Source organism: Trachymyrmex cornetzi, unplaced genomic scaffold (assembly GCF_001594075.2).
Source record: "Trachymyrmex cornetzi isolate Tcor2-1 unplaced genomic scaffold, Tcor1.1 scaffold92, whole genome shotgun sequence".
In the NCBI taxonomy this organism is placed as follows: domain Eukaryota; kingdom Metazoa; phylum Arthropoda; class Insecta; order Hymenoptera; family Formicidae; genus Trachymyrmex; species Trachymyrmex cornetzi.
This window is the reverse complement of record NW_017300267.1, coordinates 732,942-750,238: the sequence shown is the minus strand read 5'-3', so window position 1 is coordinate 750,238 and position 17,297 is coordinate 732,942. Positions and strand designations below refer to the sequence as shown.

At 32.5% G+C, this 17,297-nt stretch overlaps 4 protein-coding genes across 5 annotated transcripts; 3 read left to right on the top strand and 1 right to left on the bottom strand.

Moving 5' to 3' along the window:
* Positions 1 to 1,370: 1,370 nt before the first annotated feature.
* Positions 1,371 to 3,784, top strand: eIF6 (eukaryotic translation initiation factor 6). The gene is made up of 6 exons (XM_018520630.1): positions 1,371 to 1,675; positions 2,061 to 2,146; positions 2,717 to 2,892; positions 2,995 to 3,171; positions 3,230 to 3,411; positions 3,491 to 3,784. Exons 1-6 carry the CDS (start codon positions 1,569 to 1,571, stop codon positions 3,504 to 3,506), a joined length of 744 nt encoding a protein of 247 aa, XP_018376132.1. The 5' UTR covers positions 1,371 to 1,568; the 3' UTR covers positions 3,507 to 3,784.
* A 258-nt stretch (positions 3,785 to 4,042) lies between these two features.
* Positions 4,043 to 16,868, bottom strand: LOC108769585 (uncharacterized). 2 transcript variants are annotated; one of them, XM_018520623.1, is made up of 12 exons: positions 16,029 to 16,868; positions 15,368 to 15,707; positions 10,820 to 10,868; positions 6,696 to 7,575; positions 6,367 to 6,618; positions 6,032 to 6,305; positions 5,668 to 5,945; positions 5,443 to 5,586; positions 4,978 to 5,221; positions 4,723 to 4,865; positions 4,485 to 4,620; positions 4,043 to 4,371 (listed from the first exon to the last, which is right to left on the bottom strand). In XM_018520623.1, the coding sequence occupies exons 1-12, from the start codon at positions 16,245 to 16,247 to the stop codon at positions 4,190 to 4,192; spliced, it is 3,141 nt and encodes a 1,046-aa protein (XP_018376125.1). In that variant the 5' UTR covers positions 16,248 to 16,868; the 3' UTR covers positions 4,043 to 4,189. The 2 variants fall into 2 exon arrangements, with proteins under 2 accessions (XP_018376125.1, XP_018376124.1); XM_018520622.1 differs by lacking the exons at positions 10,820 to 10,868; positions 15,368 to 15,707; positions 16,029 to 16,868 and adding an exon at positions 7,700 to 8,249.
* On the top strand, positions 9,309 to 11,597 carry amx (TM2 domain-containing protein 3 almondex). Its single transcript, XM_018520631.1, has 6 exons — positions 9,309 to 9,532; positions 9,943 to 10,010; positions 10,354 to 10,497; positions 10,624 to 10,745; positions 11,218 to 11,361; positions 11,446 to 11,597. Exons 1-6 carry the CDS (start codon positions 9,442 to 9,444, stop codon positions 11,579 to 11,581), a joined length of 705 nt encoding a protein of 234 aa, XP_018376133.1. The 5' UTR covers positions 9,309 to 9,441; the 3' UTR covers positions 11,582 to 11,597.
* On the top strand, positions 12,771 to 15,116 carry IntS14 (integrator complex subunit 14). The gene is made up of 6 exons (XM_018520625.1): positions 12,771 to 13,281; positions 13,370 to 13,703; positions 13,784 to 13,995; positions 14,089 to 14,343; positions 14,416 to 14,745; positions 14,834 to 15,116. Exons 1-6 carry the CDS (start codon positions 13,105 to 13,107, stop codon positions 15,056 to 15,058), a joined length of 1,533 nt encoding a protein of 510 aa, XP_018376127.1. The 5' UTR covers positions 12,771 to 13,104; the 3' UTR covers positions 15,059 to 15,116.
* Positions 16,869 to 17,297: the final 429 nt, after the last annotated feature.

Genomic DNA, 17,297 nt, shown 5'->3' with positions numbered 1-17,297 from the left:
AAAGATACAATTTTGTGGTAAGTATAATTATACATATATATTGTATTACGTTTTGTAATCACATTTCTGTTTAATATTTACAACTTAACATATATTAAAATTAAAATTCTGACCTTAAAAAATAATTGGTAATAATAAGCATAAAACTATTAACAATTAAAATAATAATATATATGCATAAATAAACGAAAGTTAAAATGCCAAGCTACTGTATTTTAAAATGCAAAAGTTATTACTAAAAAGGATTTTTCATATAATTAATTACTTTCAATCCCACAAAAAAACATATCAAAAATTAATTACAGAAAAGAGATCCTTAAAAAAGGTTTATATGTAAACAGGGCTGGGCATTAATTAATTACTTTCAATCCCACAAAAAAACATATCAAAAATTAATTACAGAAAAGAGATCCTTATAAAAGGTTTATATGTAAACAGGGCTGAGCATATATTTGAAATACTTTTATTTGAAAAACAATATTGGTAAGATAATTATATTTTGTATTTTGTGTTTGTTCAATACATGAAAATATTTTGTATTTTGTATTTCATGGGAGCATATAAAAGTATTTTGTATTTTATATTTCAGTATTAATAACAAAAATTATGAAAGTATTTTGTATTTTAAATACTAACATTGATAATCAACCTTATTATTTGAATTACAAGATACAAAAAGCTTTTAATCTTTCGATTTTAAATATAAAATACGTAATACTTTTATGTGATCTGCTAAAATAAAAAATACAAAATACGCTTGTATTGCAAATAGTGTGTTTTAAATAAAAGTATTTCAAATACATGTCCAGCCCTGTATGTAAAGTAGGGGATATCCCCTACTTTACATCTAGATGTAAATATTATTTTTAACAAATAAAAATTTCATTTACTAAAACATATAATACACGTAACAATAAGACAATGGCTGCGTTCAGCAGAACACAACAGTTTTGCAACCGTTTTCTGATTCTTTGCTGAGATAGGACTATTCCCCTTGATTTAAAAGCATAACCCAATCAGTACAAAGAAAATTTCCAATAGTTGCAAAATAAACATTCTGCTGAACGCAGCCATTGACTTATGCATTCTATTAAATAATTTTTAATTTATATTAATATATTATTGAAAGATTAGTAAAATTATATTCATTACTTATTTATAATTATTTTTATAAGAGGACTAAAAATCTACATTAAAAATTATTTTGTTATTTATAATATATAATGTGTATATATATTTCTACTATTTGAATTTGCCTGACTTTTGTAGTAATTTTAATTGGTTCCGCCATTTTATAAAAAGCGTGACGCGACATGAATACCTGCCACAGCTCTGCCTGCCATAATTTCTAGGGACTCCAGATAGCGTGCCGCGAGTGTCACCATCTCGTGTCCCATGATGAAATTAAATACCTCGTGTTAGCGTGCCCGCGAACGGCACTTGCCAAATTTTCGAGGTTAGCATTCGTGGATTCGCGCACGAGCCTAATCTGTACGAGCACCGAGAGCGTTCGCACGATATTTCGATCTAAGAACGCCGATGTAAAAGCTTGCAACGCTTTCACGGTCATGGCGGTGCGCGTGCAATTCGAGAACAACAATGAGATCGGCGTATTCTCAAAGTTGACGAACTCCTACTGTTTGGTTGCGATCGGCGGTTCCGAAAACTTCTATAGGTAAGTATGACGTCACCCATAATGCAATCGCACGAAATCTGCATTGGCAACTAATCTTTTAATTAATTAACTTTGTTTGTTAATAAAAGCGACAATATTTAGGATGATATTATCAGGATATGCCTATTTTTACATTATAACCTCAAAAACGTGTCAAAATAGTATATAATTATATATTATCAAGCAAGATAAAATGGAATAATAAGCGTTAAACTTTAATATATACACTATAATATACTTTAGAATGTACACTATATATGTAAAAAGATATATGTAATACAAAATGTAAATGTTACTATCATTCTGCAGTAATCTATTATTTGATTTTGATATGATTGGACTGCAATTGTTATAATTCTATGGTTCATTGTTGATGTAATTGCAGCGTATTTGAGGCAGAATTAGCTGAGACAATTCCAGTTATTCATGTATCAGTAGCAGGATGCCGTATCATAGGTCGACTGTGTGTTGGTAAATATATTAAAATAACTTTTATCGAAGTGACGATAAGTTAACAGTTTTTAATTGAATAATGAATATTAGGATACATTCTGAAATATATTGATAATATTGAAAATCTATAGCATATGTAACATGAAATATAGATTTTTAGTACTGCCATTGTAGAACTTACCAATAGTACGGCACAAAAACAAATGAAAGCATTCAATTAATACATAAGAAACTTTCTTGAAAATCTTAAAATTTTATTATTATCTAATGAATATATATATATAAAAATTATATATTACCTAAATAATTAGGTAATATGTAACGATTAAAATAGTATAGCAATTAATAAAAAAATTTCTTATGTATAATTTATTGGTATATTCTAGTCAATTTAAATACTTTTTATTAATAATATTTTTAACAACAACGTAGTGAAAGATGCCAACTCTGCATGCACTTATTTCTTCTTAGAAAAAAGTCAATCTCATAAAAAAATTGAATGTTTTTAAAAGTCATAATTTTTTCTTACCTATATGTTATCTGTGTATATATATATATTGTTCACAAATATTTATCTTTACAATATAGCGAACAAGAATGGATTATTAGTACCAAATACAACAACAGATACAGAACTACAACACATTCGGAATTCTTTACCAGATAATGTAAAGGTGCAGAGAGTGGAAGAGAGACTTTCTGCTCTAGGCAATGTTATAGCATGTAATGATTATGTTGCCTTAGTTCATCCAGATCTGGATAAGGTAAATTTTTTATATGTATCTCCTATTATGTTGGATTAAGAAATTTATAACTAAAGTATACTACTTTAATGGCTCTAATTTTGTTTTTTTTTTTAATTGAAGGAAACTGAAGAAATTTTAGCTGATACTCTGAATGTGGAAGTATTTAGACAAACTATTGCAAGTAATGTTCTTGTTGGTTCATATTCCATTTTATCCAACCAAGGTGGTTTGGTGCATCCGAATATGCCTATTCAAGAGCAAGACGAGTTGTCTTCTCTTCTGCAAGTGCCACTTGCGGTAAGACAAACAAAGATTCTATGATTTTCTATTTTTGTAAACAATAATTGTATTTTAGACCGGAACAGTGAACAGAGGCAGCAACGTAATCGCTGCCGGTATGGTTGTAAATGATTGGGCTGCTTTTTGTGGCATGGACACAACTTCGACAGAAATCGCCCGTATCGAGAGCGTTTTCAAACTTAACGAAGCTAATCCCGCTCCTATTACATCGAGTATGCGTGCACCCTTTATAGAAAGGTAAGACTAAAAAGAAAACAGATATAGCATATGATTATATTAACAATTCCTTGTATAACAAGAATTCTTATTGTTTTAGTATGTCGGACTTATAAAAGAAAGGACCTCTTTAAAATACTGGAAAAAGTATGTTGGACTATACATTATCTATGTGTACATAAAATATTTATGGCTTTATCAGCACAACATTATTCTTTCGTCAACATATCTATGACAAACACTTCTTCGTGATTCCGACATAAGATAATACGTGTAATAAGATACTCTATATTAAAATTTATACAAAATACAATGTTCGTTTTTGTTCACACATTTGATTAACAGGATATACTGTTGTAAGATAAACTTGCAATCACTGACATACATTCTTAAAAAAAAACCAATAAATATAAATGAATAAAATTAAGCAATGGAAAATCAAATTACTTATATCACTTATCTCGTATTCTGTTCATAGAAATAATATCTGTAATGAACATTGTCAAGGTAAGCTTACTTTTAACTACAAGCTATATACTATAAAGTATATTATATCTCTGTAGTTTAATAATTGAATATTACTATGTATAAAACAGAAATATTCTATTGAAATATATTTTAATCAATATTCTTTTTGAATACAAACGCGTTTGATGTCAAAAATGTAAATTATATCCATCCTGTTGGTTTAAATAATAAATGAACTATTAGTAAGAACATTGTGTGTGGGCTGGCTTACTAATAAATTTGTTATAAACCAAGTGGACCAGTCCGATTTGTTAATTTTTGATCCATGAGACTAGAGCAGTGGTAGTTGTTCTGCATGTAACAATTCAGTGGCTGCGGCGGAATCAGCACACATGACCAAGGTAATGCCTGCTGGGTAAGATGCCGGAATGCGAATGTGAGTTGCACCAGTAATCGTGCTATTAGGTTGTTGCCTTTGGCTCATTGATTCTCGGACCATATTTACAACTTGCCCTGTACCACAAATATGTTTCATTAAAATTACAACTAAATTATTGTAACTAAATTATTGTAACTAAAAAATCTACTTAAAAAATATGTATACATATATATGATATATAACATACCAAGGACATTAAGTTTTCGCCACTTTTGATCCATCGTCGCAAGCGGTGTTAGATCTGTATTTTCATTCCAATGCGCTAGAACGTCTGTTTTTCTTATTAATAAAATACTAGGGCTAACTAATTGATGCCATACAAGCTAAAAATCATAAAAATAAAGTTATGATTAAATTAGTTCCATAATAATTATATTCGGGCATGATAATTTGTATTATTAATTTTGTATATCGATCATACAAACCTGTTCAGGCAAACATTCTAAAGGGTTTGTTAAGTATATACCAGCTTGTCCTACACCGAATATCATTTGATGATGCCATGCGTCCGGTATATCGCAACCTTCTCCGCAATGTTGTAAATTCAATGTTGCAATTGGTGCCGCACCTAAAATGTGAAAATATAATATTTTACACTTACATACATTATACATTTCGATAATATATATTTTCACTTAACTACATCTGTTTAAAGAATAACACATTCTTTAATCTCTCACCTCTGGAAATCCAATAATGCAACCAATGGGATAATGAAACCTTTCTTTCGGGATAAAATGCAAAAAATTTTGTTACAGCTGCACCATGCGTGGACAGAGTAATCCCTCGTGCTATGTCTTTATGAGTTGCTCCTGCCACTGAACGACTGACAAGATACCTTGGTAGCGGTACACCCAATTCTCTCAATTTTGTATTTACACTTTTAACTAATACTTCCAGCGAAAATGATACATTTAAGGCCAACTAAAAATAGATGATTTATACATAAACAAATTCGATCAAATTACTGCAAAAATTTGCAAGTTTCGTCATTGTTATATATTTATGGCTACGATCCACTTGATGTTACAATTTGAAGCATTTTTTGGTTGATCAATTAGTAAAATTCTCTTTTTTCTAATTAATCAAATATTCAAAACATTTGCAGCGTTAAGAGGACCGCACATTATCTACTTGAATATTACCAAAGCATTAATTGCGGATGTAGCACCACAAGCGGAGGTACCAATTTGCGTAACTTGCTTCATCGTGGCTTCTTGCTCGCTCCACAGCATTACTTTTTCAACTGGTGGCAACCCATCTAACCGTTCGTTACATAATTCATTTTCCTGTTCAAATGTTGTTTAAAATTTAATAAGATATAGTTTGTTCAACATGATTTAAATCTGTTTAATAGTAAATATATTAACCAGATTGGAATCACCACTTTGATTAAAGGCAGCATGCTTATTGAGCATTAGTTTCTTAGCCATTATTCGATGATAAAGCGTAGAAATGAGATTAACCTTCCTGGCATTTAAATTGGAATTGTCCGGGAGAGATGCTGTTGAGGACTCAATCCATAATTCGGAATCCGAATCTCTATTATCACCAGGCGATATAAGATCACCACTTGTGTTATGATAACCGTATGATTCACGTACTGGACAACCTGTATTACGATAAAGTGTCGCGCTATCCCATCTTCCTGTAAATTTTATATTACGTGAAATATCTTGTATAATGATAAGACTAGAACTTGAATTGTTAGATTAGTCATAGTCATGAAATTACCAGTTCCAGCGCTAGTACTAGGCATCCATGGAGCTGAGTACGTTGACTTTGCACTTTGTTCTACTGTACATTGATTGCTTGTGCATTGTTGGAAAGTAGTATGATTAACATGCTGTGCAGTTTGTTTTGAAGTCTGCGGGATCGATACCAATCCCTGTCTAGACACGACTTTTCCACTACTCAGATCATTTAGCACTGGGTCTTGTTCTACATTATCTAATGCTATATTTTGTATATCTTCATTTATGGAGGCCAGATCACTATCTCCAGTATCCTTTGAGGGCAAAAGAAATATTATAATCTGACTCAATTTCATAGTACAGTAAATATCTTACCTGTTCGCAAGAAGGTCCAGGATCAAAATCCATTTCCAAGTAATCCATCTCTGGACTCGACCTACCACTATGATTCTGCCCCTCTGCTTCCTGATTTGCGGCATGGACTTGATTCAATTCTTCTTGTTGATCCAAAGGAATCACATCGTTGTTTCCCTTATAAGTATAGAAACAATAGTCTTCTCCATCAGACATATCTCCTTCATTTCCAGAACTAGAATCCATTCGCTCTATCTGTTCTCTTTGTGAAGTCTAAAAAAGCAAGAAAACTCTAAATTCGGTGAAAAGTATAAACATTCAATTAGAGGAATCGGTATGTGAAAACATACTCTTTGCAATCCACTGGGTCCAGCAACTTCTCTACTGCCATTGATATTAGGTCTTAAAAAAGAGCAAGTTCCGTGACTCGTCGAACCTATACTACCACCTATATTATTTAATACACGTTTAGATCCATAGGACTTTGATGTCCAGGAACAGTCTGCTTCTGGACTAGAATCTGAACTGCAAGAAACCTTAGAAGGACATTTCTCTATGGCAGATGCATAATCTACATTATTCTTCATATCCATGTCATCGTTTGATTTAATCGTTGATAAATTAGGAGGTATTACTGATACATTTAACGTAGATACACTTGAATGTAACATAGCACTGGTAGTTGCAGTAGAATTAAGAACTGCTGGCCCTAAGTTATGATTGTGGTGTATATTTGCTTGAGTGGAAGATAGATTCAAGTGCATCTGGGATTTAGGCAGATTCAACGAGCTTGCATTCATGACAGTCTTATGCTTCAATTGACAATTAACGGTATTGGTGTTTACAGTTTGAGACTTGATATTGGCGGTCGCGTTTGTAAATATGGAAGATATGTTCGCATCTTGACAAACGTTCTGCTCCAAAAAATTGGCACTATCAGACACAGGGGTTTGTATGGAATTTGTCCCATTGGAAAGCACAACAGAGGTTTTGGATGGCAACACGAGCTTAATGTTACTCTCGCCGCTGTTGTTATTCAGCCTCAATTGCTCCTCGGCTCCGTTTTCCAGCTGTACCTTGGATGTTCTAGCGTCTTGGTCCACAGACTGATTGTCATTTTTCAGACCGACGTCCAATCTGACCTCCGCTTTACCCTGGCTGTTCCCATCGTTCCCCTCTGGATTCATATTGTCGTCAACGAAAGTGGCAGCGATGGTGTTACACGGCATCCTACAAACCAAAACACACACGTAACAAAGGTATAACAAGGACATCAGAGGATACTTTTCCTCGATAAGAAAAAATCAGATTCCCCATTTATTTGACGACTCTGTTATCGCGGAATCCCGCTTACCATGTGCTGCGACACGAGATCACCCGTTAGAGATCGGGTAACGACACGGGATTCGATCTTCGAAAGATGTGATTCTGTTGCGTGGTTAGGCGGGGATCACATCGCTTCGTTCCGGCCGGAACTGCCGAACGCAGAAAAGGACTTGCGCGATCTCGCGAAAGGGAGACCGTGTCAACGCGCGCGTTTTGCCTCGCGAAAAAAAAGGGACACTCTTCCGTCAAGCGAAACTACCGAAACACCTCGCTAACATTCTAACAACGTCTCACAGTGGTACCGGAAGTCAGCTGATTGTTGGAAACGAGCATGCACGCGAGACTCCATCGCATTGCACCGCATCGCTCATACCGCCTTTCGTTTTTTACTCGTTATATCCCCTGTTTTTTTCTTTGTATTTTCTGACACAATTGCCTTGAAGACGATCCCTCGTCAAAATTATGACAAAACACGTATTCATGTATTACATCATGCATGTACTGAGCATATATTGTCGGTTCCAATCGTGTGACGCAGCGTGCATTTTCGGTACACTCGGTATCGTTAATGCTTCCGACATTCCGGTTCCGGTTTGAATTGTTATCGGAAAAAAAATGAGGAAAACGCGAGTTTTTCGATGAGAGAGGGAATCAAGCCGAGTGAAAAATTGGCGTAGGAAATCTGATTGGCTGCTCCATATTGTTTCTCCTCAATTATCAGTTTAAAGATTTTTTTGTGTTAAATTTCTTTAACATTACACGAGTCCCAAACGGTCCATTAAAATTTTTTGTGTTAATTTAACATAAAGATCGTTCTTATTATAGATAAATGTAAAATTTTGTTTAGTATGTACTAATAAAAAAAATAGCAAAAAAAGATTGCAATGCAATGAAATAGACGAATATCGTTCTTAACAAATATGTTAGAAATTAACACAGGTTATATATATGTAAAAAAAAAATTAAAAAATATAATACTGATATAATTTGTAAACAAACTGTGAAAGCATATTTTTTCAGTAAAATTAATATTTATGTTAAATTAACATGTATTTTATTCATTCATTTTTTTTTAGAGAATTTACGTTTTAAAACACGTTTATATATTTTTGTTATTTACTTTTGTTTTTTACTTATAATTTGTATTATTTTAATATTAAATGTTGAATATTAATTTAACATAAAATAATTTTATTAATAATTAAAATAAAAAGTAGCCATATTATAGGCCTGTTTCTCTTTTTCTATTACTTTAATTTTTTGTGCATTTATAGAGTCATCTTTTATCTTTTTTCTAATATGAAAAAAACAGATGAATCATGCAAGAAGTTCAATCCTGAATTATGGAAAAAAACAGGCCTTTATTAAATTAACACTCAAATGTGTTAAAAATTTAACATAAAATTTTAACAATTAAGGACCATTTCTAATATATAAATATAAAATGTTTTTTATTATATATTAATGAAAAAAATAACTAAAAAAAGTTTGCATTTAACCAATAGGGGCGAATAATCGTTTTTGACGAATCGTGGCACGTCTGGATTAAATGCTTAGAGCTTCTTACAGCTGTCGAACGTGTGTGAAAGGTGTCTAATGTTACTAATGGCGCCAAGTGTATGTAGCGTGTGTGGTGTGTATAATATTTGACGGGACGCTGCCGTGCTTCTCTTTCACGTGCTCTTATCACATGATAATAAAGTCGGGACTTGAAACGTCAAATTCGCGAATCAAGCATCCGACGACTGGTGAGAGGAATTCTCGCGCAGAATGAATGTCGTTCGGATTAATTCAAAGAACGTGATATTCCTTTTCATGGCACTCCTGTCAACCTCCGTTCAGGAGGCTCGCATGGATTACGGTGAGTGAATTTGTTCCCTAACGACTAATGTGGGAACTGGCAAAGAAAAATCTGTTTACGTGAAATTGTGAGATCTGGCTTTTCATTATCTGGTTAATTTATGGTTTAAACTTAACCTCACTTAACTTAATAGTGTAATATAAAAAAATTTTTCTAACTATTATTAATAGTTTTGTATTAATAATTTCAAAGTTATTCACTACAAAACCATCAGTTTAGTGATTAACTAAAGACACAAAAATATAATTTTACATTATCATTAGATTAAGCCTAATCACAAGTTAATTAACAAATGAAAAATTAGACCTAAATGTCAGTATTAAAGGTAAAGTTATTTGTATTAATGTTGAAGCGTTGAAGTATTTGATTTCTTTTTTATATGCATTTATAATTTGATTCAATTGTTGCAGGCACTGCAACCAGCTATGCTCTGAAAGAAGCTAATGTAAACTCAACACCAGCCTATAGCAGCAAAAAGGTAAGATTCTTTAATCCATTACTAGAACAGTAGATCCTGATGAGATCCTGGGATATTTTCTTATTTTTAAATAACATAATTTGAAATAATTTTATGTTTTACAGTCTTATTTTTCACAATTTTGTTCTATTCATGTAGACTAATTATTGTACTACATACTAAGTTCAAGTGTGGCAATTCTTAAAGAAAATCAAATTAATAAGAAAAAACTTTTGTGAGTTCCAAGAGTTCTTTATATTCTTTTAGCATCACAAAAAAATATGTGTTCCTATTATAGGTTAAATCTAAGTAATAACTCCATGTTACAATACTTGAGAGTACAAATTCGATTGTTAAATTGCAGGAGGAAATGGCTAGTCTGTGTCCGAGCGGGATACCTTGCGTAGAATTGAGTGGAGAATGCTTGAAGTGCAACTTAAATTACAGCTGCAGATATGGAGCAACATATGAGGCAAATTGCTCCGTGATGGAACATGTCGACTGTATAGTATGTAAAACTTGTGGAAAGAGAATTATGCATTTTTTTCTCCAGCTTAAAATTTAAAATTTTTTAATATATTAAATCGCATGTTTCGAGATATAATTAAATTTGATGTTTTGTTTATTATAACAGGGAGAACAGACTTTCACGAAGAAATACATATGCCGCTACTGTTATCAAACTGACCACTGGGAGCATCAGTGCCATCAGAAAAATTCCTGTAGCTCAGTAGCATCTCCTCAGCAGTATTATAGGTAATGTAACACCATTATATATATATATATATAAATTTATATAGTTTATGTATATATATACCCTTACCAGCGACTTTAAATATACATTCGTTTTTTTGTGAATTCTGATAGGTAAATTTAAATCTGTAAAGAATAAGTAAAATGCAACCCGACTTCTATCATAAACTCATTTTTGCAAGTATACAAGAATTTTTTCAGATTTTTTTAGGATGACAATTTTACATTGTCAACAGAAGATACATACATATGTGTGTGTGTGTGTGCGTGCACGCGCGTGTGTGTGTGTGCGTGCACGCGCGTGTGTGTGTGTGCGTGCACGCGCGTGTGTGTGTGTGCGTGCACGCGCGTGTGTGTGTGTGCGTGCACGCGCGTGTGTGTGTGTGCGTGCACGCGCGTGTGTGTGTGTGCGTGCACGCGCGTGTGTGTGTGTATGTAATAATATGATATTGACATTCTAATATTTTTGATGCAGAACAAATTGTACAGTAAACAATGACATACTGTGTCTGGGCAGACGGAAGTTTATGAAGAACTTACCTTGTAACTGGACAGTTGGATATCGTTGGTCTACGGCTTTGATCTTAAGCATTACTCTTGGAGGATTTGGTGCAGATAGGTACTTTATGAGATTTTAGCATACTTGGAATATAGACAATCGATTAAGTATGAATTTCATATAAGATTCTTATATGAATTGTAGGTTTTACTTGGGACACTGGCAAGAAGGTATTGGTAAGCTTTTTAGTTTTGGTGGACTAGGTGTGTGGACTTTAATCGACGTAATATTAATCTCTATGAGATATTTAGGCCCCGCTGATGGCTCTTTGTATATTTAGATTATTTATGAATTTTGTAAATATCAATATCAGAAGATCTAAGTCTTATTTTTTATTATAATTTATGGTAATTGTTAAGAATGTGTTACATTTGTTGAACTAGGTACAAATTAATGTGATATATGTACATACATAAATGCGAGCAAGTCTTTTATAAAAATGAAGTTTATATTTGTTTAGCCATAGACAATAACTGTCAACATTTTCACATAGATTTAGTGTTGTTTCATTAATGTTTAATATAATCTTTGTATAAAACTCTTAGAAGGGAAGAAAGAAAATGTAAAATGTTGGTTTTTGTAGAAAATTATAAAAATAATTATACACGGAATAAAAATAATTATATTCTGTTAATAAAAAATATGTATTTGAGCCGTTTATTTTGAAAGTGGCCTAAGTCCATTTTTCAATGTTTTGTTGTTGACCTTTGTAGTAGCGTATACAACTTGAAATTAGCTGTCATAAACATTTTTTTTTTTTTTTTTAAAGTGACTTAGGTCACTTTCAAAATAAACGGCTCATTTATAGATCATAACAAATGTTGTAAAAAAATATGTATGTTAATAAAAAATATGCATTTATAGATCATAACAAATTTTAATTTAATTTTTATTATTTAAAAGAAAGTTAAATTAAATTATGCTATTTTTGATTCTTATATTTAAGACTGTTGTGAGTATATTCAAAATGTCACGAACCAATCAAAGGATCATATTAGCATTTTAAGACTACTTAAAACGATGTTATAATAAGAATGGACTATGCATACCAGTCTTAGAGATAGGGTACTTCAACACAAGATCTTTTGTGTTGAAGACCGTTCAGAATAGATTAGAAAATTTGAAACATCCGTAAATTTAACATAAGCAGTAGCAAATATAAAATGTAGATTTGCTTACTGTGTACTCTATAAAATTTTTAGAGTAAATCTTATTTTATATGCCCTTCTTTTTCAAGGCTGGTCCAATTTTCACTCTTTAGTGTGAGATTCTATTCCAAAGAATTTATAGAGTATCATTTTATCCTTTTGTTGTTCATTATATATTAAACAAGGATAAAGTAATATATCATGCTTACTTGCTCAATATGAATTTTAAGGAATTAAACTAAATCAGCCACTAGAACTAGGACTGTTAGTTCTGTTAGGTCATGCTAGGTTTGTGGTTAGGAGCATCGGAGTTCGGAGTTTGTGTTTAGGAGTGTATCGATGTATGTATATGACTGTGGTTGGTACATGATAACATTATTAATCTAAGAAATACATTAGTATGACAGAAGTATTGTTAACAAAATTTTTTAATTTTTATTAACTTGAGACGAGCAACTGTTCTTTGCGAGGAAACAGACATCAATACACAGGAAAATTTAATACGTGGCTTTCTACATAACCTACGTTTATTAATACGTTGTCAAAGAAGTTTATGCAGATTCAGAAGAAAAAGTTGTATACGCGGCTAATAAATATATTATGGGATTTAAGTATCTGTAGTCTTTAATCACGCTGACTTTATTCGGGCGTCAAAATGCCTACGGTAATAGCGTTGGACGTCTCTCTCTCAATGAGGAGACGTGGATCTATGATTGGGAATGAATATTCGCCAAATTATGAATCATTGACGCGGCATCAATTAGCGCTGCATGGCATAAACACTCTGTTACACTACTTGCAAGTTAATTCAAAGTTAGAATTTGTGTCAGTGGTAAGAACAGACTAATATGATGTCAGATAACATACTTATTATAATAGGTATATTAATACATGTAAACTTAACAAATTTCAAATTTCAGATTGCATTTTCATCATTGTACGAAGTAATTTGCCCTTTTACTCGCGATTATGAAGGCATACGCAGCAAGTTACGAATTATCGATGAGTGTGACAAGACATTTATTGAAGGAGCATTACATGGAGTTAATAATGTAATTATGGCGGAATGGGGTAATGCCACGGCTTGCCAAGTGATATTAATTACAGATGGCAATCCTGGCATAGGACCAATGTCTTTAGGCAATTCTTTAAATTCTTTAAATTCTTTAAATGTCACACAAGATGTAAATCCCTTTCCCCTACCTTTTCCATACCCAGGAAAATTAAGTATAGTTTGCATTGCATCGCAGCAGGGTAAGTTGAAACATGAAAAAACATTTCTATTCATTTTTCATTTCTTATATTTAAATATATTGCTTGTATCATGTTTGCAGATCCTAGTTTGCAGACCGGTTTACCTCTCTATCAGCGTTTAGCTGACCTAGCTGGTGGTGACAGCATTGTATTAGTTCCTGAATCACCGCTCAGCAAACATTCCATCATGACTTGCTTCCAAAAGCTAGCGGAAGCAAATTATGTTTCTTTCCAAGGATACCTAAAGTGTGGCCATTTAGGCTCCCGTATTTTATTATCACCAGCCCCTATGGTAATGACACTAATGACAAACATTATGAAAGCATATGCTGTATTACATACTAAATTAAACAATTATATAGACATTGTATTATATATATTTCAGCCTTATACAAAGAAGACAGATTTCGAATTGGCTCCAGGCTTGGCAATATCAAAAACTATAGAAATATGTGGATTTATATCTGTAGGAGATGTTGGTAGCCCAAGTTCCATTTCTAGACATTTAGTATTACCATTGACAACAGAGAAAAATTCAAGCATGCAGGGCATATCGTTAGAAGAGGAGTCAGATACCGATGAAAATGAAGATGAAGGAAAAATGCCGTCTTTTTGTGTGTTGCTTCATGGAGCATTAAAGGTAATGTCTTATTAGGAATCTAAAAATTATTTGAATCTGATTAAATTGATAGATAATTGATATATTTTGCAGGTAGAAAACATGGCAGCCCTTTGTATGTTGAATAACGAATGGTATGGATTTATATATTCTTGGGCGGATACAAAGAAGAAATCTAACTTAATGCTAACAGTATTAGAACCAGGATCTGACGTTGTACCGTGGTTAGGCAATTTTAGCAATTTGGGTCCGTTAGATACGGTTAAAAGTTCTCCAGTTAGTTTTCCAGTTAGACCAACTGAAAAGAGAAGTTATACACAAAATGCTCCTTCATGGATTCGCCAAGTTGGCTTGCAGTCTGATATTCAAAAAATATTAAGACATGCGAGAAAATTACCCGACAAGACACAAAACTTTTACAAGGTAAATTAAATTGATCAAAAGAATAAAGCAATTGTATATGATTTAAATGATAAAATTTTTATGAAATGATTATTTTTTACGCATATAGGAGGTAAACAGATTACGACGTGCAGCAGCGTCTATAGGATTCATCGAATTATTAGAAGGATTAGCGTGCATTTTAGAGCGAGAATGCACATTGCTACCATCAAATCTAAATCCTGACTGCACGATCCAAATGGGGCACGTTGCATCGATGATCAGAAAGCCAGAATTTCATGAACTTAGATACAATATTCCACCCGCACGAACGAAATTTCAACCTGGATCATAAATTGCAATGCACAATAATTGGAATGTTACTATATTTATATCAAAGCTGGACATTCATACAGCAAAAATAAAATTTGATTTGTTATAATCTATATTCCATATTAATATCACATTTATATTAAGTACTTCTATGTTCTTAACCTTTTTTATTTTTTTCTAGATATATTATGTTATATGTATATAAGAAAGTGTATATAGACTTTGAACGCATACACTATCATTCCTTATTATTAATCACTTAACAGCTTAGATTAAGACTGTTAACTCAAGTCCAAATTTCTTATTAAGCGACACAAAATTTCATGTAAACCGTTTGCAGTTTGTTTACTAGGATAATTGTCAAAATCTGGAACGTGCACAAATAGAGTCTTTGTTGGCTCAATACAGAGTGATTGATAAAATATATATTCACACAGATATCTGCCAGCATTGTCCGACAGACAAGCTTTGCATCCGCTTCTTTCGAAGTTTTCATTCACATTATTGCAAAGTTCTCTGACATCTACCTCAGTTTTCAAAACTTTACACTCGACATCTGTTTCATCGGGACATTTATTATATATATCAAATCTGTTGTAGCCGTTGCTGTGAGCATGTTGCTCTATCATTAAAGATTTAGCTTCATGTGATACACCCACATGTAGGACAATCTAAAACAATAGAAATAATAAGTATTAATTAAAATATAAAATTTGCAATACAATCAATGAGAAAGAAAAAATCGGTCAATAACGAACCAAAATTAATTGTTAAAAAATAATATTGATAAAACTGATTCATTAATAAAAATATAAAAACGTTTTGTCTCTACTAAATCTTCAATAGTTTTTCCCTTTTAATGTATTAATTGATAAATCTATTTAATAAAACAGGACAATGCGATATAAATTGAGACAGCATCTTTCGTACAAAATAAATAAAAAAAATGAATGACGTATTGCATACCTACATTTACGTGTGACACTACTTACCGAAGGATTGTGTTTCTTCCAGAGTTGAGGAATATAATCAGATACGTAATCGTACGAAACCGGAATTTTTTCTACAACCAGTTTAACGTCGGAAAATTCCACGGAATTCTTCCATAGTTCCTGCAATTCCTTCACCGCCTCCCAGCTGGCGTTCACTGTGTGTGTACTGAATGGACCAAATCCGGTCACTAGGATTGTGCATTTGGCATTGGCGTCCATTTTATAAATACAATATTCAATAATCTTGGTGTTCGAATCTACTTTTGTTAACTTGAGAATTCAGCTTTATTTATAAGATGCTTATGAATGATTTCTCGGAGCGCTATCGCGTAGTGTTCCTATATAATAATGTATTTTACAGGTACACTACTATCGCGTGACTGACACCACCTTAGAGATTCGCAAATGATAACGTGAATCACGTTGAGCGTGATTGCTCAACGTTCGTGATATAATTGACATTGCCAGGAAGTTTCGCTCGAATATTTATTGCATGCTAAATTTATAAATCTACAAATATCGCATGTGGGATGCACATCAAACGACGTCCAACGATTCATCTCTGTCATATTTTACGATTTAGGCTAGAATATATATATCATATTTATTTGTAAAAATAACTAAATGTCGAGAAAATAATCGGGGGAAGAAAAATATTGCATTCTGGAGTGCATTTAGGAATTGCGGCCAGATAATTCTAGTACGCTTTTATTATAGTATACGTAATGTAAACTATAGCCTGGAGAAAATCGATTTCTGAGCGTAATTCCTAAACGCATCCCTGTGTAATCAAATACTCGCTTTAGTGCAATATCTACAATGTGGAACGAGTAGAAGTAGATTCGATTACTGCCATTAATGTATTTATTCATTCTTTCGATTATTTCGAATTTCAACTTCGAGAATCGCATAGCGCGCTGTTTCTCGATAGGTTTAAAACCGCGAAAGTCAAAGTCTGAAAGTGAAATGCCTGCGTGTGAATTGAAATACATAGACTAAATCTTAGACTCTTAAATCGTGATACTATGACTTTTCAAAAATCTATAGAAAGAAAAAGAAGTACATAGATTTATATAAATAGACTGTATATACTTTTATAAAATACGACGATATCGAAGGATAGAGAGATATGCATAATCGAATATTTTTTCCAATATAGTGGATATTTTTCGACGATTTTTTTCTTTCATATTGAAACCAAGACAAACATATTAATAATCTTCATGAGAGAGAGAGAGAGAGAGAGAGAGAAAATATATATATATATAT

What these genes read in the sequence shown, in the direction of transcription:
- IntS14 (XM_018520625.1), top strand. Translation starts at nt 13,105, where the DNA reads ATGCCTACGGTAATAGCGTTGGACGTCTCTCTCTCAATGAGGAGACGT. An exon ending in TTGCATTGCATCGCAGCAGG is followed by an intron (nt 13,704 to 13,783) that starts GTAAGTTGAAAC and finishes TCATGTTTGCAG; the next exon opens with ATCCTAGTTTGCAGACCGGT. An exon ending in TATTATCACCAGCCCCTATG is followed by an intron (nt 13,996 to 14,088) that starts GTAATGACACTA and finishes TATATATTTCAG; the next exon opens with CCTTATACAAAGAAGACAGA.
- amx (XM_018520631.1), top strand. Translation starts at nt 9,442, where the DNA reads ATGAATGTCGTTCGGATTAATTCAAAGAACGTGATATTCCTTTTCATG. An exon ending in TGGAACATGTCGACTGTATA is followed by an intron (nt 10,498 to 10,623) that starts GTATGTAAAACT and finishes TTATTATAACAG; the next exon opens with GGAGAACAGACTTTCACGAA. An exon ending in GGAGGATTTGGTGCAGATAG is followed by an intron (nt 11,362 to 11,445) that starts GTACTTTATGAG and finishes TATGAATTGTAG; the next exon opens with GTTTTACTTGGGACACTGGC.
- eIF6 (XM_018520630.1), top strand. Translation starts at nt 1,569, where the DNA reads ATGGCGGTGCGCGTGCAATTCGAGAACAACAATGAGATCGGCGTATTC. An exon ending in TTCATCCAGATCTGGATAAG is followed by an intron (nt 2,893 to 2,994) that starts GTAAATTTTTTA and finishes TTTTAATTGAAG; the next exon opens with GAAACTGAAGAAATTTTAGC. An exon ending in TTCTGCAAGTGCCACTTGCG is followed by an intron (nt 3,172 to 3,229) that starts GTAAGACAAACA and finishes ATTGTATTTTAG; the next exon opens with ACCGGAACAGTGAACAGAGG.
- LOC108769585 (XM_018520623.1), bottom strand. Translation starts at nt 16,247, where the DNA reads ATGGACGCCAATGCCAAATGCACAATCCTAGTGACCGGATTTGGTCCA. An exon ending in CTGGACCTTCTTGCGAACAG is followed by an intron (nt 6,306 to 6,366) that starts GTAAGATATTTA and finishes TTGCCCTCAAAG; the next exon opens with GATACTGGAGATAGTGATCT. An exon ending in TAGAATGTTTGCCTGAACAG is followed by an intron (nt 4,621 to 4,722) that starts GTTTGTATGATC and finishes TATGATTTTTAG; the next exon opens with CTTGTATGGCATCAATTAGT.